This window comes from Gasterosteus aculeatus, chromosome 4 (genome assembly GCF_964276395.1).
Source record: "Gasterosteus aculeatus chromosome 4, fGasAcu3.hap1.1, whole genome shotgun sequence".
Lineage (NCBI taxonomy): Eukaryota > Metazoa > Chordata > Actinopteri > Perciformes > Gasterosteidae > Gasterosteus > Gasterosteus aculeatus.
Window position 1 is genome coordinate 12,364,934 of NC_135691.1, and position 26,579 is coordinate 12,391,512.

The window sequence follows — 26,579 nt, forward strand, 5'->3', positions numbered from 1 at the left end:
ACAACACCTGCCATTTCACTGTCTGTCTTTGAATCCTCTGAGAAAGGCTGATTTATATGGCTGTGAAATTGGTCTTTTCAAACACACCTATTACAACTGATTCGTTTTGGCTTGTGTTCAATTGAGGCAATTGGACCCAAGGCCTGTCATTGATGAACAATGTTCACTATAGTAAAGCAACGGAACCATGGACTCAAGAAGCTGTAACTTCACTGCTGCTGAAACCAATGCACTACTAGAGTATGTTCGGTGCCATTATGGAACAATAGTGGGAAGTTTTAATTCTGCTAAGGATACCAACAAAAAGAAAAATGATGTTTGGATTTTAATCACAGAAAATGTGAATGCCATAGGGTCTGGCCAGAGGAGGACCACAGACCACATCAAATTGCGGTGGAAGAATCTTAAGGCCAGGGCAACAAAGGACCATGCTGAAGCAAAAACCCACAGGCAACAAGCCATTTAAGAGGGGAGATTACACAGATGTGGTCCTCGACATCATTGGAGGTGAGAAGTCGCAAGCTCTCCATGGTATTCAAGGTGTTGTAGGGGATGGCGAGCCTTGGATTGAGGAGGAGGAGGAGAATCTGCCAGTTCCTCCTGAGGCTGATCCAGAGAGCGTATTTATATTGAATCTCAGCTCTGTTCCTGAGGAAGAAGCTGGATCCTCATTGGTTGAGCCAGTGGTAGTTGCTACAGGATCTCAGAGTAAAGGCTTGAAGCGCCCTTCATCTAACAAAGATGATGATTACAAGGCACTTCTGCAAAAAGAGACTGAAAGGGCAGAAGCACAGCTTCGTCTGGCAGAGGAACAACTGACTCTGACCAAACTGCAGCAAGCCAAGGCCAGACTAGAGATCCGCCTCCTAAAGGCTACACTCAGACAAGCTGGTCTCTCCACATCAGATGAGGAAGTCTGAAATTATTGTGGAGTATTTGACATTAAGTCTTTTTTTTAATTCAATACATCTATATTTGAAACTTATGTTATAAATATCCTCAATGTACAGTGTTTGTACAATGTTTGTGTGACTGCTGGAAGAGGGTGGAGTGGGTTTTTTCTTGTTTCTAGTTTTTTTTAAATGTGTGTGTTTTTATTTCAAATAAAAATAAACTTATATTGACCCCACACTGGCTATTCTACTTGTTGCTCTTTACATATCTATAGTTCTACATTGTGATTTCCTATCCTGTTTGAGCACTGGTTATCCAGATTTGGTGATCCTGAAATGGTCCTATCCGGATCAGATTAATCCAATCCGATGTTGCTTTGAAAAACTGGCTCAAAAGTAAAATGGATTACATGATCACAGATCGCAAAAAAAAGGATTACTAAATCCGGATCAATTTTTTTCCGGATTAAACCTTTTGAAAAACCGGGCCCTGGGGATCAGGTTGATTGCAGACTCTAATTTCCCGGTAGGTGTGAATGTGAGTGTGAATGGTTGTATGTCTCTGTGTTAGCCCTGCGATTGGCTGGCGACCAATCCAAGGTGTACCCAAAATCAAAGACACCTCTTTAATACACTTCTTATTTTTCCTGCGAGGAATCGTACCATGCCACCACTTGGTGGCGCACTTTACCCTCTAATTCAGGGGTGTCCAAACTTTTTTCCCGAGAGCCACATACAGAAAAATGGACTGGGCCACTCACTAGATGTGAGGTATACCGCCTCACTTCTAATGCACTAATATTGGAAAAATCAATGAAATGCAGGCCAATTACGTTTGATAATTGAACATGTTTGAAGAAAAGAAGCCTCCATCATAGCTCTCCATTAGTAGATTTTCATTTCATTTCCTGTATGAAGGGAGAGTCAAGAAGAGAAATAGGAGATGTGGATATTTCAAGCTTATTACTAGGGCTGTCAACATTAATTAATCTATGCGATTAATGTGGTTTAGATTAATGCAACAAAAAGTTTTAACGTAGTTAACGTTCGTTTACTTCCGGTTTACGAAATGGCCGCTAGCTGCAGTCAGTTAAATCAAGATGGAGAGAGCTTTTTTGCGTTGGAAGTAAAACAAACAGTAGTGCAACATACAGCAGAGAACTGTGCAGAGGAATTACTCCACGTGTCAAACAGAAGGGGGGTGAGTTGCAAACGGACCACTTAAAGCACTGCTACGTTAAGCTAGCTGCTAGGCTAAGCTAGCTGCTATGCCACTTCCATCTCAACTCTACCGTTACCCTGCGCGGCACACAGTCTGCAGAGGACCACCACTGTGTTCCTAAAAGACCGTGGTTTGAAAACGTCCTGGCTAAATGTGGGGAGATTGTTGGCACTTGAAACACAGCCGTTAAATTATTTGAGAGTTGAGAGCAAAGTGCACGAGAACAGCAGGAAGAATCGCTAGTTCAACATGTTCCACCAGGTGGAATTCTGCCTCCAAGATGACCAAATGTGTGTAGTTTTGTGTTTAAAATAGCATTAACAATTAAACAAAGGTGTCTAAAATGCACATTTTCTAAAGTTATTACTTCTCATCAACACTTTTCCAGGCTCAAGTGACGTTACAGTCACAACGTTAAAGGTTTACTTTTACATGTGAGGGCTGTAGTGATGGGAAGTTCGGATCATTTTATCGACTCGGTTCTTTGAATCTCGTTCAGTAAAATGAACAAATCTTTTTTTGAGTCATTCATTCATTTCGGGGGGGGGGTAAGATAAATTCCTGCATTAAAATAATGAAATTCCTGCATTAAAATAATGTATCATGACAGTCTGGATGATTTGAAGTAATCATTTATTTTCACACTAGCATTCAATTATCACGGCATAACTATTACGCTGAACTCTAAGTAAAGTACAAAAATGTTAATATAACGAAACCTGTAATTATTATTTGTGAAGGAATATCATTCACGTCTTACTAAACCTAGCCACGCGAAAGTGAACGAGGTAAACAATTCCTTTCTGTTTCCTCTTCTGTGCGCAGGTCACGTGAAAAATGATCCTAAGATCCGTATCCGAAGACCCAGTCAAAATCATTTCTGTTTTCCTATGCAGATCACGTGAAAAATGAACGATGAACGAATCATTGATCTACTCGCTAGTACGCTAGTTCATCGTTCATAACAATAGAGGTTTTCTAAGGTTTCTAATGGTAAAACCGGTAAATCTATACATCATAACCCAAACGAGGTCCGTTAGAACCGAACGTGGTAATTCACGTTGGTAGTACACCGCTTGGAATCCAATATAAAATCGTAACGAAGACGAACTTCCTACCAAACCGGTGGCTTAGCTAAGTTAACTAAATGCTAGCCGGGCTAGAAACCCATCGAGACAGCTCACCTTTTACAAAAAGAACGTCAGTGTAAAAGCTGGATGGTCGTCCAAAGAAGAAAACAAGAAGATATACGATGGAATTGAGCTCAAAAAATCGCCTTTAAACCAATACGGTTGGATGGTATTTTCGTTTGAAAACGCGACGGCTCAGATGGCGATGGCAACCTGCTAGCGCAGAGAAAGAATGCTGACTGCTTATCACTACCAATGCTGAGCCTATGCAGGTCACGTGAAGTTCAGCCTGTAGCCGGCCGTCGAGACAAGTGAGTACTCCGCTCGTACCGCCGGACCTGGGTCACGTTGATCTCACTGACGATGAGCTCGCTCTGGTTACCAGTGACGGCCAGAACCTTGCAATAAAAGGTCCGCCAATAAACATGCAAACTGGGATAAAATCACCGCTGCCCCGGTCCAAAGCCGGCCTCCATGCGGTGCTCGCATGTCGGAACCTTTGGGTTCGTGCACTCAGTGGACTTTCCGGGATGGGTTGTTGTCAACACGAAACGCCCATTATGTAGTGTGATGGCCAGGATATAGCCCCGTCCCGTCCACACAACACTGACCTCTCTGGGGCATAGCCGGTCCCCTGTGTTGAAAATGGGCAGCGGCGGTACTGATCCATTTACGTTGCAAAAAAGCTTTGTTATAAAGCGGTGAAGTCCTATGGAGGACTAAAAGTGCCACAATTAAATAAATAAATACACCATTAAATAATTACTTAAATGTGTCATTCATTAATTAAAATTGGAATTAAATAAATAAATGTGTCATTAAATGTGTCATTAATTAATTAAAATACCGATTCATTGTATGTAAAATGCATATATAACTATTTCACTATTTACATTTACATTTCATGATCCTGCGTTGCAGCGCTTCATGAATTACTTAAAACTGTCAAACTGACCCATCAAAGTCAGTGGGCGGGGCTAACGCGAATCTAGTCTGATCCATTGCTTTGGTCTGAAGTACCTGGATAGAAACATGGAGGATCTCCGTGAACTTTCCAGGGAGTTGGTGAGAGACATTTTAAACTTAGCAGGGGATGTAGAAGCAGGACCTGCTGAGTCCGAGCATGTAGCTAGTAAAGCAGAGGAACTTATTGAAGTTGTTGGAGTCATTTCCGCACTTTCTGACGAAGATATCGACCACAGAGTAATTACAAATCTAGAAGAAGTTGTCCACCGCTTCTCTGGTACCAGGGCGCATCAGGCCCAACACACACAGGGACCGGGGCGTTTGCCGTTTGACATACCGAGTGCAGTTCTGGAGCATCAAGTTCTTTGTGGAGTTCCCGCAGTTCAAATCGCAGCGATGTTCGGAGTGTCAAAGAGGACCATCAGGAGGTGCATGCAACAACACAGTTTAAGGTATTTACACTAAATTCATGAGGTTTCTGTTTATCAATTGCTGCTCTCATACACTCTGAAAGAATATGGCGTTTAAGGTAACATTACTTGATGTTGTGTTTTTTTTGTTTCTACAGAAAAACAGATCTCTATTCAGCTGTGAATGATGAGGAATTGGACCATATTGTAAGTGAAATTCACAGAAGTCATCCAAACACCGGCTACAAGCTAATGCGTGGTCACCTGAATGCAAGAGGTGTGCGTGTTCCAAGTGAGTATAATAATATGGGCATTATTTAAATGTATTTTTAATTCGGAGCTCTGCCCTTTTGAAAGGTGAAGGAAGCCCGCTTTTGGAAAGACATCGCCTCTGAGATGTAGAATGTGTATAATAGAAGAGAAACACACATTTCAGGACAGCTGACTTCTATCATCAGGATAGACATGTCCTGTGATTTTTAGCCTCCTGTTTAATAGAGGTGGAACAATATCTGACAGTAATACGCTCAGCTGTCCGGATGTTCCTCCCCTCAGTCTCAAGACTGCAAGAGTCTTTACGCAGAGTAGATGCAGAGGGAGTCTACATGAGACGTCTGAGGCTGCGTGTATTAAGGCGACGGCAGTATTTTGTGCCTGGCCCAAACTCTTTGTGGCATATAGATGGCCACCATAAGCTCATCAGGTCAGTGATATTAGCAGATAAACAATTCATCGTTCTAGATGTTTCATTACAATTGTTTCACAATAAAGTTGTATGTTTTCATGTCTTTGCAACAGGTGGAGATTTGTTGTCCACGGTGGGGTGGATGGATTCAGTCGTTTAGTGGTCTACCTGACTGTGGCTGGCAATAACAGAGCTCATACGGTCTTACAGAGCTTTATCGCCGCTGTTGAGCAGTATGGGCTGCCATCAAGGGTACGGTCTGATAAAGGGGGGGAGAATGCAGATGTAGCAGAATTCATGATCAGAAGCAGAGGTACCGACAGGAATTCACACATCACAGGCAGAAGTGTCCACAATCAGCGGTAAAGAAATATGTTTGGCAACTAGGCTCACACAACTAAAATACCAGTTGAATGTACTTTAGCATATGTCACATAAATTAACAATTTGACAATTTTATCCTAAACACAGAATAGAGAGGATGTGGAGAGATGTTTATGAACATGCCCTGGACCTCTTCTATCAGATCTTTACTTCATTGGAAGATCAGGGAACACTGAATCCAGACAATGAAGTCCATCTTTTCGCTCTGCACCGGATTTTCCTTCCACTGGTTCAGCAAAGCCTAGACTCTTTTCGAGATGCTTGGAACTTTCACGGTCTGAGAACTGAAAGGAATCAGTCACCACTCTGGAGACGTTACAGAGAGCAAGGCCCTGAGGAGGATCCTACTGAGGTTAACAATCAACTTTAAACACGTTTCTAAAGTGTTTGCCCAAAAGGAATTATGGGAGGAAAAAAATTGTGCTAAATGTGGTACTTTAAATGGAACATTTACTATATTGTCTTTAAAATCTCCCAAGCTTTTAAAGATCAACCTGTGAGCTGTAGTTTCTACAGTGCATACTACAGCTGTATTATTTCACAAAACTTTAATAACTAACAATTTCTCACTGACTTGGTGACCAAAAATAACAATCTTGTGTTAGGACATGTCAAACTATTTTTAAGTACAAGTTTGATTATGCTTGTCATCTTTTCAGATTCCTGAAGAGTCTGGGATCGACTGGAACGGACCTCACAGCCTTCATGGAGGCACTGTGTCAGTCCCCGAGGTTCAGCTGGCCCGTGAGCTCTCAGATGAAGAGGTTGCAATTTTGCCAGCTCCAGGAGTTTCTGTTACTGATGCGCTTAGACTATATGTAGAGACTGTGGAAGTGTTATCAAGAATCTTAGACTGATGTCCGACACGTTTTTATTTTTTGTGTTAGAACAAGCAGTCAAAAACTGAAAGTTTGCTTTCCTTTAAAAAAAAAAAAATATATATATATATATATATATATGCCGAATAAAAATAAAATAAAAAGTCAACTGCTGCAGTGTGTTAATCAGTTAACAAGTTCAAGACACTGAACTTGTGTCTGAAAATACTTAAACAAGCCCAAATCCAGTACTTTTTATAGCAGAGACAAGTGCTTTCTCAAAGTCCATGTAGATCTTGAAATGAGCTGGCAGCTTTAGTGTTTCAAAGCATGTGGAGGACGTAGGAAGGGTTCCCTCAGAAATCACCACTGTCAGTTCAGGAGGAAGCATCTCCCAGCCAACCCAGAATGTCAGCAGCTGGGCCAGGGTACCTGATGAAGCTAAAAGTCATACAATGGATTGAAGACATTTAGTTCAACTTTATTTGATCATATCTATCCATGAGACATAGAAGCATTTGTAAAGAGAAATGAGGTTTATACCCGTTTCAATGAACATCCTTAGAAAGCCAGTGATGCGGCAGGTGGTGTCCAAGTCAAAGTCTTCATCATCACTGTCCTCAACTGGCCATGTGATTTTTTCTAGGAGCATCTTAAAGAAAACAAATTGTAATTTTAAAAAGGGAGAACTTATTTTGGTGATGCAGATCACATTATTGGAAAATGGAAAAATAGCCAGCTCAGTCATGGAAAAAAGACGTAAAATTCATTAAGTTAAGTCACAAATATAACTAAATTACTGACTTACCTGGGGTGTGAACTGCATTTCAGCCATTTTGGGGAAAAGAAGTGGGACAACATCTGGCCTAGATGTCAGCAGGGGCCATACCATCACATCTTTCAGTCCCTTTCTCAACTGTTTAATTTGGCGCATGGTCCTCCCAACGACCTAAGAGACAGACAGACCCATATTACAGCAGAAATCCTTAACCCAAATTTGACAAAAGTTGGCACAGTAGAACAAAATGTTAATAAAAGCACAATAAAGTGTCTTATAAAAACCCATTAAAACTCGAGTACTTAAACTCTTGTGTTAACATTAACAAGCCAGGGTTCAGAATACATTCTATAATTTCAACAAGTACAGCAATGAGTTCTGTCACTTAACCAGCAGGAACTCACTGCATGGAGTAGAAGTTTATTATGTAGCCATCTCCGATTTGTTTTGGTGACTGCCGGAAGATCCCAAGACATGGAAAGATCTGAAACTGTGGCTTTCTGTTCCGGTGTAAGTTCTTCATGTTCAAGCTAGAATAAGGACCATACCATTTATTATATCTGCCCAATCAATATTTTTTTACATGGCAAATTATCTTTTAGGTTACATACCAGTTCTATGATGCTCCTGATGTGCAGATCAGGACAGTCTTCAATAACAACAGTAGCCATTTCTGGGTCCCCATTGAGCAGTACATGAATTACAGCAGGACTTAATCCTGTAACATGGGGACCGTCATGCAGAAAAGTGTGGGCCAACATCCTTCCTGCAACCCGGAAGAGGTTGCTTTCAATAAGTGCCTCTGATGCTGCTGGAACAAGATGGTCAGGTTCACCCTCAAATAGCAGTGTTCGGCCCATTCCTCCTGTAAAGTACCAAGAGAGCAGGGAATAAAGTCACAACAACTAACCTCTTAAATACATAAAATTACATCATACTAGTGCAGTGCCCGTTGAAAATGTGCCTGTTTGGAACGGGCGATTACTTGGCCTGTGGTATTGCTGCTTGTAGAATTCACTTAAACAAAATTGTAGCCTACTCCAAAATGACTTACAGACCCCAAACCACTTCAAATGCAACCCCCCTGAATATCCTACTACTGACTTACTGATTTACCTGACACAAAACATTGCCCACCGGCCCTCTGCTAAACAGCACATATCTGCGTTCATCAACCACCAGAACGTGTGCGAGTACTTACCAAGATCTAGACTGAATCCAAACTGGAGTTTGGATATGATTGTTGTCATAAAGTACCGCATCACTCCCTCTCCGATAGCAAGATCACCTGAAATAAAATACTGATAATAACACAGTGGAAAAAAGTGGCAGACAAATACGGGTAACTTGATTAGCTAACATTTAACAAGCAAGGGAGAAAAATAGTCAAAATTATATTGGCTGTAATTTAGAACAGCATCCTTAATATTGATTATTCCAGATAAGAGTATATTGTGCACAATATTCACATACATAACATTTTTTATCAATTATATAATTTTGTGCATTCCATTCTCCCATTTTCCAATGGGACAATTCCATATATGCTACTTGAGTGGTATAAACTGTACTGATGTATTTATATTATAAACTTTATATTACTTACCAACCAGAGTACAATGAAGTGGACATGCCCATTCTTGCTGCTGTTTATAGAATAAGAGAAGCTCCCGTTCCCGGTCCTCTTCAGACTCCCTTACATCCATCTTTATTCTAAGTGGTTTCCCAGTTGCATGTTCCCTTAGCAGATTTTCTTTGAAAACTTTGGCAGCTTGAGTGGGTTCCTCAATAATCTTCCATTCTAAACAAACAACAACAAAGTTATCTATTCCAGAGACATATTGTGAGTTGGCATGTTACCTGCATATACAGATACCCTCTCACTCTACACAACAGGAGGAAAATTATGTTATTTCACTGATAAAACGCGGGACCCAATAGCTTAAAAATCTGTCACAACGCCGAGTTGACATAAAAACGTCATTCAACAAAAACTAAATATTAGAAAAATAAAAAAAACAGGTGCATGTTATTAATTGCCTGTAACTATTATCTTATCCAATTCTATATTAAAAGTGTTCGCTTTCTATTGACTTTTCAGTTACACACAATCTTATAGCAACACTATTGTGATGACACATACCACTGTCTGTTTCTTTGCGATCCAACTCCTCGTTGACAATCACTGCTGGAACTACTGCACTCTCAGCTGATGTTTCAGACCTCACTGGAACACTGTCACTGACTAGGGCTGTCTCACTATCATTTTCTTCCCTTTGGCCTCCCTCTTGTTCTCTTTCCTCCATGGGTGTCCTCGAAGTGAACAGAATCAAAATGGTCATACTGGCTTATTTGTGTGCACAACACTCCAAGAGGACATATTCCCAAAGAAAATGAATATGCTACCCTCGCATTGCTTTAGGAAGTACATACCCATTGCAGCTCAATCTGTGCAGCTTCATCTCTGAAAAGGGAACTTCCATCTGACAAGTGATGCAGGGGATGACTGGACCAGAGGCAGGACGTGAGCTCTCCTAACAACAAATGGCTTTTAATTAATGATTAAAAGTCACCAGTAATCTTTGTTTTGATTATGTATTAAACTAGGTCTCTGTAAATTTATGTACACAATCTAAGGGTAGATCCTGTTGAAGTGGACGTATGTAGATTGTAGCCTGTCCAATCATCGTCGATGGATCTTTCAGATAGGCAAGGGTGTATCCAGTGCTGGGACACTGAAGCAATGCAAGATTTCGACTGCGAGTAGATCCTACAAGTTTTAGAAGTTCAAAGCCTCCCCCTTGTTGGAGCTTCGGAAACACTTCCATCAGTTTATTTGTTATAACCATGGGATCTTGGTCATTCCCTGGAGAAAAACAAAACAAAATCATAACTCACCTCACCTTAAATTAAGCAAATAAGCCTGTGATAACTATTATTCACAGTATTAAAATGAATTACGTTTGAGTCACTATACAATTAAATGCAAATAATTTCAATGAACAGAATTTGTTTTGTTTTGGTAAATGCCTAGTTTCGCACTGACCTGAAAATGTTACTTTTTGCTCTCCAAGTCCTGAATGAGGAAGTTCAGCTATAACCAGTACGCTTGGAATTTTATCCGCATTGTGGTCAGCCAAACAACAGACAGTATGTGTGTAGCTTCTTCGGCTAACTTGGACTTGTGCTGGTCGTCTCGTCATATTCCTTCTGGCTCCAATGTTGTATGGCGCAAAGAGCCTTGCTACCTCCGCTGCAACACAGAAAAACGTCACCGCTCAACGGTCACCAGTCAGCTAAAACAGTCTCTACTTCTATCTTGGGATGCTCAAACCAGCTAACACCATTAGCTAACTAGCGGGTTTTATGCTCCACCAATTAACAACGAACGTGTCGCGCACGAAACATCATAATACCACATACAAATACATTTTCGAGTCGATCTAATTTAACCCACACGTGTGTCCCGAATCATTAGTGAGTAGCACACCTGGCTAACATGAAATTACTTAGCTTACCTTGGACAGGTGTACGTGATTGAGCGGCCGGTATCTGCTGTGACTGAGCCGCCGGAGCCGTTGGACTTCTGCTCAGAGCTTCCTCAATCAAATTCGCTGCTTCTCTCAGCAGCTCCGGGCAACTTTTTGACATTTTGTCCTGCACCTCGCACGGCGTCTGCGTCCTTGGTCATTGGGGCTAGCAGGACCGCGTCATCTCCTTGATTTTTAGCCGTTGCAATGAAAGTTCTGTTTAACAGCGTATCCAAACCAACGTAGAGGTGAATAGCGCCACCCAGTGTATTGGAATGTGTTCAGTAGCTCTGCAGCGATCCATTATCTGGAATTGATTTGTCTTGACTTGATGCACAGGGTAACCAATCAGGCGTTATGTTCCGCCTACCAACTTTTGATGGGTCAGTTTGACAGTTTTAAGTAATTCATGAAGCGCTGCAACGCAGGATCATGAAATGTAAATGTAAATAGTGAAATAGTTATATATGCATTTTACATACAATGAATCGGTATTTTAATTAATTAATGACACATTTAATGACACATTTATTTATTTAATTCCAATTTTAATTAATGAATGACACATTTAAGTAATTATTTAATGGTGTATTTATTTATTTAATTGTGGCACTTTTAGTCCTCCATAAAGTCCACAGTCTGGTAGAGAGGTTGTCATTATCTGTTTGTGGTGGCGGGCGTGGTTTGGCTCGGCTGCAGAGGGGACGGAGAAGGGAGTGGTTCGGGGAACGAACCGAGGAGGCTGGAGCCGGTCGTGCTTGTAAAACGGATAAAATAAAGACTGTTTAAGACAATAAAGACACGAAAACCCTCAGCCGCATCCTCATTATTTCGGGACCCCCACAGACCCACACGTTACAGTGTTGTATGTAAGGGTTCGCCTGATAGTGAAGCGTGGATGGACGGGGACGTTAGCCTGATGCTAGCGTGGATGGATGGGATCATTAGCCTGATGCTAGCGTGGGTGGATGGGATCATTAGCCTGATGCTAGCGTGGATGGATGGGATCATTAGCCTGATGCTAGCGTGGATGGATGGGGACGTTAGCCCAATGCCAGCGTGGATCAGTGATGAGCCTATGCAGGTCACGTGAAAAATGATCTAAAGATCTGTATCCGGCAGATAAACGAATCGTTCACCTCCCGACCGTGTTCTTCGGGTCAATGTTTCGGTCATCTGCCAACCGAGCCTTCGGGTCAATGATTCGTTCATCGTTCATCGTTCATTTTTCACGTGACCTGCAAAGGCTCAGCACTGGTAGCGAGTAGATCAATGATTCTTTCATCGTTAATTTTTCACGTGACCTGCATAGGCTCAGCACTGGTATCACTTGGTTGGCAGAAGGATCATTTTCCACGTGACCTGCATTCAACGAATCATTTCTGTTTCCTTGGCTGAGCCTATGCAAGTCCCAATGCGTGGCCACGAGAAAATGAACAAATCTTTTTTTGAGAGGACTCGTTACTCTCGAGTCCTTGTAAGGATTCGTTCAAAATGAACGGATCGTTCACAAACGACACATCAATAGAGGGCTGAAGCTGTAAGCTAGCTCGTTGCTAGCCTACGGTTTGCTAATGGGTGCTGGAATTCCTCAGTTCGGTTGCTCACAGGATGCTGTACACATGTATGACCACGCAGCGGCGCTGTTGATCTGGGTATATATTATTTTGCCTTTGTTATTATAACTCAAACGTATTTGTCTTATTTCTTGCAGACTGTCTCCATCCAAACACTTGGAGTGAGATCAAAGCAAAGGTGTCCAATTCAAGTGAGCCGTCTCAATCATTTGGTTTTTACAGTGAAAAGTGTACCAGACACCGTCAACTTCTATTCCTCGGTCCTTGGCATGGAGGTCGTCACTTTCAAGGTGCTTTGTGCATAAATAGGATGCATACTTCTCACAAGAGCTTAATCCACTAACTTCCACCACAATAATAATCTATGAAAAATACTGTATATTTTACTATCTTTTACTAAAGACGAAATAACTGAATACAAAAACCACTAGATACAACAAAAGTATCCCTTTGAAATGTGAAGTTCCACTGCACAGATATAGCATTGTTTTAATAAAAGTACCAACAAAAATAAACTGTGTGGGTAATTAAATTGAAGGAAAATAAATGAGAGAACTGTGCTCACCAAACTTTAATTTCAACACAAGTATCAGTATGTGGAAATACAACAAACGCCAATAAATTGTTTCCAATAGATGTATTTGCCAATAGAAAGAAATCCTGTTGGTAAAATGTGTGACTAATGAGTGGTAAAATATAATAGTGAAAGTAATAGTGTGTTTGCAAAGTAAAGCAAATTACCCCTTACTAGGTAAACCCCAGCAAGTTAATCATTCAAAACCAAGTGGATGTCCGCGCTTGTTCTTGTGTCTTTCACTTGAATGAAACCCGCCGGAGATTTGCAATAAAAGTAAGTAATAAAATTCTACATGTATCTACTGTACACACAAAAGTCCCATAAAGGCGCTTTTTTATTTTAAAATGTGCGTACTTCAAAGAACACTCCTCTTTTTTTTTATGTTGAGCACTGCTGGGAAAAAATAACTGTTCCTTCTTCCTTCTGTGTTTTATTGGCTATTTTGTTGAGTAATAAGAGTCTATAAGGATCTACTGTGCACACAAAAGTCCAAAAAATCTAAGCCTGACATCCCCTAGATATCAGGATTGGATTGCATGCCGGTTGATTGCATCTGTCTCCTCTCTGCGAGCGACTTGAAACTTTCAGACACTTTTCAACATTCTCAAATGGTGTCTCCTCATTCTCAGGGGAACCCGCGAGGCTCTGGCATTTGGGCAGCAGAAATTTGAGCCCAAAGTAAGGCATCCAACTCCAGGTTCTGCAGATCTGTGCCTCATCACCAGCACCCCCCTGGCTACCGTAGCTGCACATCTGAAGGTTGTGCACCTGTCTCCCACAGAGGGTCTTGAAATGAATTGCTAACGTCAATCATGAACTTGTAAGATGGTTACTCTCTTCTGTGCACGTTTGTGGGGTGCAGATCGAGGAGGGCCCAGTGGAAAAGACCGGAGCATCACCTCTCTTCACTTTATAGATCCAGATCACAACCTCATTGAAGTGTAAAACTATGACCAGTCAACATCACAGGAAACTTCTTAAGTGTCCTAAGGTCAATATTATCCCAAAATAAACATACCTTTCCCCGTTCCCTGGCAACATAGTTGTTGTACTTAAGACTTAACAAAGCTCTTAGGGCCCTGTCAAAAAAATGCGTCATTCTAACCGCAGGTGCTCTCATCTTTATTTATTAGTGCTTATTCGTCGATGGATTGCGACTGGTTTAAAGATCTGGATTAGACTGATTCTTCAATTACTTTATTTATTACCATTTATTGTCAAACTGCGCGTGTTCTCCTGCTACATGTTGGACTTGTAGGAATGTTCTTCTATTTTCTTTGTTGGAAACACCAATACTGTACTTTAAGATGACCTTTTCTTGAGTAGTCTGTTAACCCTTATTAAAATAATTTCTTTGTATATTCAGCTATGCTCACACATACTGTTGATCTGGGTATATGTTATTTTGTCTTTGTTATTATCACTCAAACGTATTTGTCTTATTTCTAGCAGACTGTCTCCATCCAAACACTTGGAGTGAGATTAAAACAAACGTGTCCAATTCAAGTGAGCCGTCTCAATCATTTGGTTCTTACAGTGAAAAGTGTACCAGACACCATCAACTTCTATTCCTCTGTCCTTGGCATGGAGGTCGTCACTTTCAAGGTGCTTTGTGCATAAATAGGATGCATACTTCTCACAAGAGCTTAATCCACCAACTTCCACCACAATAATAATCCATGAATAAATACTGCATCTTATACTGTCTTTGGTGTTAAACGATTATGAAATATAAATAATCATGGTAATGCTTGATGCGTGGACTTGTAAATTCATGTAACTAAATACAAAAACCAGTAGATACAACAAAAGCATCCCTTTGAAATGTGAAGTTCCACTGCACAGATATAGCATTGTTTTAATAAAAGTACCAACAAAAATAAACTGTGGGTAATTAAATTGAAGGAAAATAAATGAGAGAAATGTGCTCACCAAACTCTAATTTCAACACAAACATCTGTATGAGGAAATACAACAAACGGCAATAGATTGTTTCCAATAGATGTATTTGCCAATAGAAAGAAATCCTGTTGGTAAAATGTGTGACTAATGAGTAGTAAAATATAATAGTGAAAGTAATAGTGTGTTTGCAAAGTAAAGCAAATGACCCCTTACTAGGTAAACCCCAGCAAGTTAATCATTCAAAACCAAGTGGATGTCCGCGCTTGTTCTTGTGTCTTTCACTTGAATGAAACCCGCCGGAGATTTGCAATAAAAGTAAGTAATAAAAGTCTACATGTATCTACTGTGCACACAAAAGTCCCATAAAGGCGCTTTTTTATTTTCAAATGTGTGCACTTCAAAAACACGCCTCTCTTTTTTTTTAATGTTGAGCACTGCTGAGTTTAGCTCAGCGGTCTCGGTTTAGCTGCCTGTTAGCAGGCTGAAGCCGCGCTGCTTCGCAGAAACATGAAGACCCGTTTAACAGACTGTCGGACCTTTCTGCTCTGTTCTCTGGCGACGGCAGGCAGCGTTTCCTCGGTGGATGAGACGCTCCGTCACAAACGCGTCTAACATAATAAACTCATTGCAGGTTCTGAAGCCTCACGCATTTCAACTATAGTTCACGCGCCATATCGTGAGAAGACGGTGTTAAACCGTCTCGGCCACCGTACGTTCGTTACTAAGCAACATAGAGGCGCGCACACACGTGACAGGTGGATCCTTTTGATAGAAGTGCGCAGTGCAGGTGGAGGACGTGGCGGCACAGAGCAGGTGGAGGAAAACCCGCAGGACACAAGAGAGAAGAACTGGTCATGAAACCAAAACATAAACAAAGAGACAAAGAAAAAGAAAAGACTGTTGAATGAAAAGTGGGGGTCCAGTTTAGAATGGCTGGTTTATGATGCAGCCAAGAAAATAATGTATTGCAGCGATTGTTCTATTAGCTCACACAAACACTTCAAACATTTGTTCTTGGCCCGGCTTCTCCGTCACATTTTACAACCCATTGTGGCCCGCGAGTCAAAAAGTTTGCCAACCCCTGCTTTAGACCTGTCCTAGGAGGGACATCTAACGGACAACCAAGTAATGCAAGCTAGACTATTATGCAATTGTTTCTTCTTTGTATTTTATTGGCTATTTTATTGAGTAATAATTTTGCAGTTGTAGACACAACGCAGGGGTCCCTGTGCCTGAGAAGGGAAGAAAAGGAGTTTAATATGGCTGTTAAATGTGACTAAAACTAGACTAAGACTAGTAACATTTTAGTCTAGTTTTCGTCGAGGAAAACTAGACTAAAACTAAGAAGGATTAAAATGACTAAATGTGACTAAAACTAATATGCATTTTTCGTCTAAAGACTAAGACTAAATCAAAAATAGCTGCCAAAATTAACACTGTTCTCAAGGGAACCCGCGAGGCTCTGGCATTTGGGCAGCAGAAGTTCAACCTTCACCAGCTGGGTCAGGAGTTTGAGCCCAAAGCCAAACATCCAACTCCAGGCTCTGCAGTTCTGTGCCTCATCACCAGCACCCCCCTGGCTACCGTAGCTGCACATCTGAAGGTTGTGCACCTGTCTCCCAGAGACAGAATTGAATTGCTAACGTCAATCATGAACTTGCAAGATGGTTACTCTCTTCTGTGCAGGTTTGTGGGATGCAGATCGAGGAGGGTTATCCCAAAATAAACATACCTTTCCCCGTTCCCTGGCAACATAGTTGTTGTACTTAAGACTCCACAAAGCTCTCAGGGCCCTGTCAAAAAAATGCGTCAGTCTAACCGCGGGTGCTCTCATCTTTATTTGTTAGTGCTTATTCGTCGATGGACTGCGACTGGTTCAAAGATCTGGATTAGACTGATTCTTCAATTACTTTATTTATTACCATTTATTGTCAAACTGCGCATGTTCTCCTGCTACATGTTGAACTTGTAGGAATGTTCTTCTATTTTCTTTGTTGGAAACACCAATACTGTACTTTAAGATGGCCTTTTCTTGAGTAGTCTGTTAACCCTTATTAAAATAATTTCTTTGTATATTCAGCTATGCTCACACATACAAATGCACGCCTAAACAGGGCTACTTGTCCTGTCTCCCTGGCTGTACATGATCTGAGCAGGTGCATGAAACAGAGGTTGCGCGTCTCCAAGTCCAATTCCTCCGTGCAGAATTTTGGCCACACATTAACTTCAGGCCAATAGAACACGAAGAGGAAACAGTTATTTTTTCCCAGCAGTGCTCAAAATTAAAAAAAAACAGAGCCATGTTTTTTAAGGCACACATGCGCACATTTGAAAATAAAAAAGCGCCTTCATGGCACTTTTGTGTGCACAGTAGATACATGTAGACTTTTATTACTTTTATTGCAAATGTCCGGAGGGTTTCATTCAAGTGAAAAACACAATAACTACCGCGGACAATCACTTGGTTTTGAATGATTAACTGGCTGGGGTTTAGGGGTCATTTGCTTTACTTTTTGTGGTTGAAATTTGTGGATTTAGCCCATGTGAGAAATCAAAAGTATCTTGAGCTTGCTTTGTGATTAAGTATTTATTACTAACTAGAATATAGAAAAAAGTACAGTTTGTTGTATTTCCTCATACAGCTGACGCTTGTGCTAGAATTAAACATTTTCTCACACATTCATTTTCTTTCAATTTAATTACCCACACAGTTCTTTTGTGTTGGTACAATTTTAAAACAAACTTAACATTTCAAAGGGATCTTTTTTTCTTTGTTTATATTTATTTGTTTTTGTATTTAGTTACATGAATTTACAAGTCCACCCATCGAGCATTACCATGATTATTTATATTTTATAATCGTTTAACACCAAAGCTACAGTATAGGATACAGTATTTATTCATACATTATTATTAATTCATCTAATCAATACATATTCTCTCATTGTCTTTTGCAATGTAACTAGATTGCACTTTACAAATATACAATATAAATCACTCCATAAACTGATTAATTACAAGAAACATTATCACCAAGAGATGTTTCAGTATTTGCATCATATATAAGATCTATTTGTGTAGCTGTCTGTAAGGATTCAGTGCAGATGTGAGAGAAGGGCGCAGCAGTCCTCCCGTTTGTCCATCTCCTCCACTGCATCAATCAGCGCCTCCACCTTCTCTGAGGGGAGCACAGCCCCTGCGTTGTTTCTGAACTTCTTCCTCAGGCTTTCATTGCTCAGCGGGTTGCGCCAGTGACCGTAGAAGGTGTCGCAGCGTCCTCTCAGAACCTCACCCCCAACCAGTGTCACCTGGATTTCGCCATACATGCTGTTGAAACTAGCTGGGTTGTCTTTGGGATGTTCAACGTGAACACGGCTCAGCAGAGCGAGCAGCTCAGGGCGTCTCATGGAAGCGGGTGAGAAGGACTGCACATTCACTTCCCCGTCCAGGAGAGCGGTGCAAGCATTGAATTGGAACGAGTGACGGGCCTCATGCTCAGACTCAGGGAATGGCCTGTTGATGTACTTTGATTTGGGAACTCTGAGCAGGATTTCTTGGACTTTAGCTTGAGAAACAGTGCCATGGTCAACGCCCACAAGAAGATTATGGACCGAGGCCGCAGCATCTGCCACCCAATGCATCCCCAGATGTGCAGGGAAGCGCTTGAAGCCAATGTCCTGCTCCTCTAGCAGAAACATGTGGCCATCAGCGTCGGGTGATGGTATAGGCTGCGGCACATAGTCTTCATAAAAAGCGCTGAAGCCGGCCACACCTGCGACGGCATCAAGGATCAAGGGACTCGCTTCGAGGCCTTGGGAGGCCAACAGAGCAGCCTCCAGCCCTAAGCGCGAGGCATTACCGATGTGAAGGGGTTTGGACTGAGTGGCTGCATTGGCCATTGGGGCTCCTGCTAGAGAAGCAGCTATAGCCAAGGCATGACCGCACTGGGAGTGATCCAAAGATAAGAGGCGAGCACATGCCGCCGCACTTCCCATGGTCCCCACCACAGTTGGAGGGTGAAATCTGGTGGTGAGAAGGACAAAAGGAAAATACTGTTACCTTTCTCTTAAGTTATGATCTCCTCAACATGGCTTATTGTGCTACACTTGCCACAGTGCCCATGGTGTCCTTGAGATGAACATAATTACATACCTCTCACGGCTCACAGACACCACTAAGGGGCTGCACATTACACTGCACTGGCCTCCTTGTAAACCAGCCTTTTTGACTCACTTCATGAGGTGCTTACCTCTTTGGGATGTTCTGGGCCTCATTAGAGAATCTCATCAATCTGCCCTGGATCTCAAGGCCGACATTGAATGCCAGCAGGAAATCCAGACCACTGGGTTTACTGTTAGCAGGCAGCATGTCACTGAGAGCTAACACAGCAGGAAGGACCGCTCCCGAGGGATGAGTGGCAGGATGCCATGTATCATCAAAGTCCATGGAGTGAGTCTGCACAGATCAAAAAATACATTTTATTTATCATAGTAAACGTGATCACGATGCTTCATGAAGCTAGTTGTGAATACTTGAGTTTTTATTTATGAATGGCACATGTCAATGCCTACTGTTTGACTTTAGTGAGCAGAGAGATAAACACACTTGTCAGATTGGGCCAATCAAATACTCAATAATATTGAGGGAGAATATGACCATTTGGACCCATCCTGGTATTTTTTGTCACCTAATTGGTTTATTAATTTGCTCTGTGAATGTTTACGGACCCGTCCCACATATTCATACTCACAGCCACTCCATTGACGAAAGCCGCAAGTATCGGGGAGAGTCTGGTGCCCCCGCGGCCATATACAGAGCTGATGTGATCAGGGGCATACATGTGCTGGAGGGAAAAAAGAAGGATACTTTTACATGTACATATATATATATATACATCTGCACTTTACATTATATTTATGTTCCTTAAAGTTATGATGAATATCTTTTTCATTTATATATACATATATATATAATTAATGTTACTTCATATCACTCTTCAGTCAAAAGCTGAGTAATTTCTTTTGAAGTTATGTGTATTGCCGTCTCATAAAAGACAGAAAAGGTTCAACGACGATAATATTTTTCTTTTGTAATTCATTCTTCCACACGTCTATTTAACTGGGTGCTAAGGTCAAGCAGCTTGGATCATGCTTGAGTAAAGACCATAAAGTTAGTTCTTCCCCCTTTGACTCACCTGGCAGTGCCGCAGCACCAGCTCAAACACGTCTGTTGTGCTCCCGATCAGACCGACTCCGATGCTGTCCAGCACCATCCTTTTGCTGCGGTGGAGCACGACGGGGGACAAGTGTTGGGGCTTTACTTCACTGATGAACTTCCCATAGCTGGCTGTGACGGTGTCCTCCGGGGCAGGGCGCTTCAAGTCTGCAGGGGGAAATTGTGAGAAATGTAGTCACCAAAGATAAGATTAGCCGTAAGTAACCATGACTAGGTTTAAAAATGTTGTTTGTAATTCTGATTGAAACAGAAAGAGGATGAAGTTGATTGTACCTTCCACTGCAGACCGATGCAGTCCTCTGACAGCCCAAAATGGTCTTATGGTTTTCTACAGGAAAACAACCACAATATTTGTATCACTGTTAAAAGAAAGTCCCTTTTTCACATCTCAGATTCATTAGAAGTTTTTTTCTGCCTCTTTTCGTGGACACTATAATGAATATTCAGAAGCATATTCCAAAATATTATAAGAGTTATTGTACCAGGTATGATACTGGATGTATCCCCCATTTAACAAGAGCCCTGTTTAATCCTCCCGTACCATGTTCCTAACAGTACCAGCTACATAGAGATTTTATAGCTTTGTATTAAATCCTGTACTGGATGTTAAACGTTTTTAACAAAACCGGCAATGCTTTTAACTTACTCAACCCTGAAAAAAATGTACAATTATATAGATCCCTTTCGTAATATAATATCTATACATTTGTTATTACCTGTAATGTGGAGATCATGGCTTCAGTCAGTCGTTGTTCCTTTTTTTAAATGTTGGATTCGGCAGGTTTGCAGACAACTGGTTGTAGCAAAGATGCTGATGCTTTTCAGAATGAGAAGTTACCAGCATATAAAGTCAGTATCACGGAGGCTATCGAAACTAATCTGGGAGGGACAAGTAAGGCAGGACTTTCCGTCACACAACCTGTGGTGAGGGAAAGTGACGTCACCTCGGAGGTCACAGGTGGTTTTGTGGAATTTTGATGAACTCCTCCTATGGGCAAGGAGAGCCTTTTAATGCCAAAGTGCCTTCACCGGTAAGAACAACTCGAGTTCATCTGCCAGAGTGTCCTCACCAGGTAAGACTTCATTTAATTTGCTGTATTTATCATTTCACAAAATAATGATTTCATGTCCATGTTATAAAAATTAAACTAATAATCATTGATATTATAACGCTGTTCACATGGTCAAAATGTTTATTGTTAGTTAGGGTTAGGGTTATGTATGCACATGTAATATAACGGACATAATAAAAAACATAACCTGTATTTTGGGTTGATGTCAAAAAATCTTTTAATCTGTTAATTATCAATGAAATGCTTAGTTACGCGGACATAGGCTGCTTTCCAGTTATCTGCACAGGGAAGTTGAATGCAGCTACTCCACTGTGTGTTGCTTTTCTCACTGTGTTTAACTTATTTAACTTACAGATCAAGAGTCAGGTTTCTGTCAATGTTATAGGGAGATGAGACAAACTTTGCTGTTTGAGTTTTTAGTATTCAACAATGTGTCTTTACATTATATTTATTTTCCTTAAAGTTATAATACATTTAGTAAAGCCTTATTTTTCATCTTAAATTTCCACAATGTTCTAACAAAAGAAGGCATTAAATGTGCTAGATTTAATATTCAGACCGTAAATATAATAATAATATTTTACTAAGGACGATGATTCTAAATTCAAAATAAATAGTATCAATAAATCAACCAATCATAAGACATTATTCTTAATTAGTGTTTGGATGATCTCTGCATTTGATACTGCATGATAGATATACTTGCTAATTATGGTAAGTACACTAATTACTATTGTTATATGGGAAATACTAATACATTCATGGATTTGTTTTATGATTTCAGTCGAACAGCTTTTCAATAGAGACATGATGACAACTCCAGACGGATTTCCAGCCAGTTTCTATGGCGAACCAGGAGTCTTGGGAATGTTATCTAATGGGATCAGTGCATTCCTCGTGCTTCTACAAAACTTCAGTACAGCACACACTGGTATTGCACCAGTCGGGGTGGAGAATATACTTGCAGGTAAAAGCTTTAGAAACTATGCGGTACTCATACAATAAAAAGTAAGAAAACGTCTTAATATTGTCTATTACTTGTTTTTTCATAGGTGTTCATCTCATCCTCATTGGTGGTTTATGCCAAATGGTGGCCGGATTGCTTTCCTTTAGAAAGTACGACCATCTGAGTGCCACTGCCTTCATTGGGTATGCTGCTCTTTGGAGCAGTTTTGGTGCCACCCGAATCTTCTTTGGGGCCTTAACTGTAACTCCTATAACAACGTCTATGCCACAACAGATGATGAGCAATTTGTCGCTGTCAACTAACATGTTCAGTAACATATCTGTTAACGCCACCAGTGAGATTCCAGTTTGTCATTTATGCATGTCCTTAAAAGAATCAGCCATTGCTGGTCTGGTCCCCTTCATTCTTTTGTCCTTTATCCTTGCGTTTTGCTCTGCCACAGTAAACTATATCATGCCTTTTGTTTTCGGAGCCATTACTGCCACATTAGTTTTTGAAGCAGTGGGTATGGTATCAAGTTCCTGGGCTCTCGTGGTCTCTGGGGTTCTGGAGTTGCTCATTTTGATTTTCGCCATCTACGGTTCAGCTGCACTGCTCATCAAAGGCCTGACTCAACGTCTAGCCCTCAAAGGCTTCGGTACCCCCCTCTTTAATGTTCTCCTCCTAGGGACCGGAAACTCAGGAAAGGCCCAGAACGTTGGCCAAGAGAAGAAGAAAAACACAAAATATGCAGAGCCCATGGCCTTGGGTTTCTTCTGTGACACAGTTGCCCCCTTCATCTTTGCTTTCTACAGCTTTGGGTACATGAAATCCTTTGGTTTAGGAGCCGCATGGATCTCAATCATCACAGTTGCCCAGCTGTTCTCCAGCTATTATGCCCATCTGCGCCAAGACTGCTACCACACAACTAAGTTTGGTCTTCATGCAACATATTGGCTGATCAAGGCTTGGGATGAGTTTGTGGTATCTGCTCTGGTTTTGGAGGACACTATTGTAATCTCGGGAAGGGCAATGATGGTGGGAGATTGGTTCTTTGTGATGGCAGGCGTGGTGCTGTGTGTGGCAGGCCTTAACACAGATGTCCTGGAGCTCATCCACAACATGCTGTTTGTCCTGCTCACAGTCTCCACAATCCCTCAGATTCCTCTCAAGGGATACTACATCTTCTTTGGTATAGCATGCTCCCTGTTCACAGCAGTCTCCCTGTATGGTACTTTTGCCCGTCTTATAAACAGCATAGCAGAGAAGTCTCTGATCCCTGCAGGACCACAGCCCATCTCTTCTGACCAGTTGAAGAAGGCTTTGAACTGCTGCAGGGCCGGAAAGGGAGACCATGAGTCTCTTCCCCGAATGGACCAGGCCTCAGACGCTCTATTCTACCTTTTAAATGGAGTTGCAGCCTTCTCAGCGCTCACTATAAGTTCAGCCAGCACAAACCCCACCTTCCTTCATCTGACTGTACCTTGGGTCTTAATTTCTGGAGGCATCATCCAGGCCTACGTCAGCCGTCTGCAAGTTACAGGAACTGGTCGGTTCGGGTCGGTCATCGCATCCATCTATGTAGCAGTATGGGCAACCTGGACCTGGTTTAGGTTTGCAGGTATGTCAATACCAACATGTAAATATCAATTATGATTAATGTTAATTAAATGGAAACCTATTGTCAATAAATCACAAACAATTCTGATCCCACATGTTTCTATTCCAGGTAACCTGCTTCAGTTTTCCAGACATGCGGCTTATGCTTTTACAGCAGGAGCCATTGCTCTTCTGGTCATTAATGCTTTCCTCATGCTGATTGGTAAGATCAACAAGATTCGTTGTTTAAAAGAGTTCTAATGAATTATTATTAATTATTGTTTTTATGTTTGATTTCTTTCTTCCATCATGTCTGTCAGCTGCCTACAGGAACCTGGTCTTGCTGTTGCTAACAACCGTCATGGAGGTTGTTCTGGTGTGTTTACTGCTGTCCACTCTGCAGCGACTGCCACTTGGGCTAGAAAGTATGTGTAGCTGAAGCCTCAGTCCTATTTTGGTTTAGACTTTTAAATAAACGGATAGGCTGAAATTAGAATATTATCTGGAAAACTAGAAAATCCATATGGTTATTGTCATTGTCTTTGCAGTTGCCATGCTTGCACTACTCTCGGCAATTTGTATATATGGAGCTCTGGCATCACTGGTGAACTGCATCTTCTCTCAGAGGGTGCTACCTATGGGCCCTTCCCTAATAAAGGTAACCAATCAAGAAACCTTTTGCCTTCCTCTTGGGCTATCATATTCTATTATTTACCCCCAAATGTCACTCACTCAGGAGGAAGCGAAGGAGGAGTCTGCTGCAGAACTACCCTGCCCTGTTCACTATTCACGACTCACCAGTGGTCTCCTGAAAATCGCTGGCATTCTGGAGGCAGGCGGAGTGTGTGGTATTCCTACGGACACTGTGTATGCCCTGGCTGCCTCCTGCAAGAACCCTCAAGCTATAGAGAAAATCTATAATATTAAGGTAAGAGGGACATAGGTGCCATTTTGATGTCATTTAGAAACAAAGTATGACACTGATTCAACATTTTGACTTTGATGTAAAATTCCTCAACCTGTGCACTGTGACCTTACACAGGACCGACCAGCCGAGAAGCCCATCTGCATTTGCATCGCTAATGTGGAGCAGCTGGTGACAGCCAAGCCTCCCTTTAGCCCTTTGCTGTGGGAGTTTATGAGAAATGTTTATCCAGGAGGCATCAGCTGCATTGTCAGCAAAGGAGACTGGCTACTCAGACTAGGTAAAGCTTTTCTGTTTTATGGCTGTATGAATAATAGTTTCAACCAACTTTACGTTCAAATCACCGCCATTTCCCCTTACCTTTTCAACTCATTTTGAGTAGGAGTGGGACCAGCTTATGATCGTGTTGGCACGAGGGACAGCATCATGATCCGTGTCCCTGACCACACTGTGACGTGCCACCTGTGTGACATCACGGGGCCCCTTGCTATTACTTCGGCGAACCCCAGCGGAGAGCCAGACAGCACTCACCACACCATGGTCATCAAGTCAGTGTCTCCTCACAGAACTAACCTTTCATCTTTACTGCAGATTAATCTCAGTGTAGCTGTGACAAATGTGTGGCATTTTGCAAATAAACTACATGCACATTGAGTCACACATCTGTTTTTCCAAACAGTCGACTGGGGCACAAGATTCAAGGGGTTCTGTGTGATGGAGACTCTAATGAAGTTGTTGCTTCCACCGTGGTCAACTGCCTGAAGATTGATGAAGGTCAGATACATTCCTAGTACATTCTTTCTTTTTTGTGTTTTCGCTGGCACTTTCTAACTGAAGCTTATTCCACTGTTTCCACAGGGACCATCACCATTGTGAGAGAAGGCTGTGTACCTGCCGTAAAAGTCAGACAGATATTCGAAAGAGTGAAAAGCACCATGGCGTGATTATTCAGTGCCTCATTTCACTCCTCAGAGAGCATCTTCGTTACATGTTCTATACAAGAACAGCAACGCTTTAGAGTGTGTGAAACTAAGTGAATGTGTATGTATTGCTGATTGTGGAGGTGCATAAGTGTAGATATCTTGGCAAATGAAATGAAATAACCGTTTGTTGCTTGCAATGCTGTTGATTGACACTTGATACACAAAGAACCTCTGCTGATGTACCACAACATAGTGAAAATAAAGTCTGTAAGTTGTATCATTTAAGAGAGCAGCCGACAACAAACCCTGTTTTTCAGCTCACTGTTCAAACAAGGAATTTGACTAATGTATAAAGTTTGTGTGCCAAAATATGAATATAAATATCAAATCATCAAAAATATGATTTTCAATTGATTCATTTAGGATTTCTGACTCAATAGCTGATCATTTTAAAGTGAGATGGGGTAAACAAGATGCTACTAAGGCCCCCAGGTGGAGTAGAACCTGGGACGTAACAAGCAGTGAGAACATATGGTGAACTGATGGCTCCATTAATTCGACATCACTTGCAATTGCTATCTGCCCCATCACCAGGTCCAAAGAAACATTTTGCATTATTTGTAATAAAGCGCAAATGTTTCACCCACAAATTAGAACTCAAGAAGGACAAATTGTATAAGAAGAAAAGTGTGAAGATGGTTAAATTCTCAAATAATCAAACAGTTATTTGACTGGTCTCCGTTAGCTGTAGTCTGCTTAACTGCCAACTTGTCTGGTTTAAATGAGTTCAGAGTAGACATGCATTTATTGTGTCCCTTTTGTGACGTTTTTGGTCTCATCATCTGAATGTTATGTCTGTATTGAAATAAAAACACAGTTAAAAGACAAATAATGTAAGGCTTTATAAAACTACAGAAAGATAAGTTAGAAATGGTGGGCATGTTGTTTTAAGTTCAGTGCTCGTTAAGCGTTATACTTCTAACTCAAACAGGGCGCACACAGCCAA

General features: G+C 41.4%; 5 protein-coding genes across 6 annotated transcripts; 3 read left to right on the forward strand and 2 right to left on the reverse strand.

The window, feature by feature from the left end:
• The first annotated feature begins 535 nt into the window (after positions 1–535).
• Positions 536–6,677, forward strand: LOC144406329 (uncharacterized). Of its 2 annotated transcripts, none has more exons than XM_078102264.1 (6): positions 536–4,663; positions 4,780–4,913; positions 5,153–5,324; positions 5,420–5,668; positions 5,778–6,042; positions 6,350–6,677. In XM_078102264.1, the coding sequence occupies exons 1-6, from the start codon at positions 4,278–4,280 to the stop codon at positions 6,545–6,547; spliced, it is 1,404 nt and encodes a 467-aa protein (XP_077958390.1). In that variant the 5' UTR covers positions 536–4,277; the 3' UTR covers positions 6,548–6,677. The 2 variants fall into 2 exon arrangements, with proteins under 2 accessions (XP_077958390.1, XP_077958391.1); XM_078102265.1 differs by having other exon boundaries at positions 5,177–5,324.
• Positions 6,550–11,440, reverse strand: LOC120820914 (uncharacterized). Its single transcript, XM_078102263.1, has 12 exons — positions 10,805–11,440; positions 10,333–10,539; positions 9,914–10,152; positions 9,720–9,820; positions 9,430–9,599; positions 8,893–9,087; positions 8,488–8,574; positions 7,898–8,151; positions 7,691–7,816; positions 7,317–7,457; positions 7,052–7,160; positions 6,550–6,949 (listed from the first exon to the last, which is right to left on the reverse strand). Exons 1-12 carry the CDS (start codon positions 10,935–10,937, stop codon positions 6,738–6,740), a joined length of 1,974 nt encoding a protein of 657 aa, XP_077958389.1. The 5' UTR covers positions 10,938–11,440; the 3' UTR covers positions 6,550–6,737.
• A 1,822-nt stretch (positions 11,441–13,262) lies between these two features.
• Positions 13,263–16,765, forward strand: LOC120818370 (glyoxalase domain-containing protein 5-like). The gene is made up of 6 exons (XM_078100939.1): positions 13,263–13,273; positions 13,600–13,729; positions 14,420–14,575; positions 16,320–16,475; positions 16,559–16,620; positions 16,720–16,765. The coding sequence occupies exons 1-6, from the start codon at positions 13,263–13,265 to the stop codon at positions 16,763–16,765; spliced, it is 561 nt and encodes a 186-aa protein (XP_077957065.1).
• Positions 16,766–17,634: 869 nt separating this feature from the next.
• Positions 17,635–20,980, reverse strand: irg1l (immunoresponsive gene 1, like). The gene is made up of 6 exons (XM_040175390.2): positions 20,824–20,980; positions 20,381–20,435; positions 20,067–20,254; positions 19,623–19,715; positions 19,122–19,327; positions 17,635–18,895 (listed from the first exon to the last, which is right to left on the reverse strand). Exons 1-6 carry the CDS (start codon positions 20,839–20,841, stop codon positions 17,968–17,970), a joined length of 1,488 nt encoding a protein of 495 aa, XP_040031324.2. The 5' UTR covers positions 20,842–20,980; the 3' UTR covers positions 17,635–17,967.
• Positions 20,981–21,036: 56 nt separating this feature from the next.
• LOC120818361 (uncharacterized) lies at positions 21,037–25,971 on the forward strand. The gene is made up of 11 exons (XM_040175387.2): positions 21,037–21,180; positions 21,965–22,147; positions 22,233–23,747; positions 23,856–23,948; positions 24,046–24,150; positions 24,274–24,383; positions 24,462–24,653; positions 24,768–24,930; positions 25,033–25,198; positions 25,330–25,424; positions 25,509–25,971. The coding sequence occupies exons 2-11, from the start codon at positions 21,988–21,990 to the stop codon at positions 25,592–25,594; spliced, it is 2,685 nt and encodes an 894-aa protein (XP_040031321.1). The 5' UTR covers positions 21,037–21,180; positions 21,965–21,987; the 3' UTR covers positions 25,595–25,971.
• Positions 25,972–26,579: the final 608 nt, after the last annotated feature.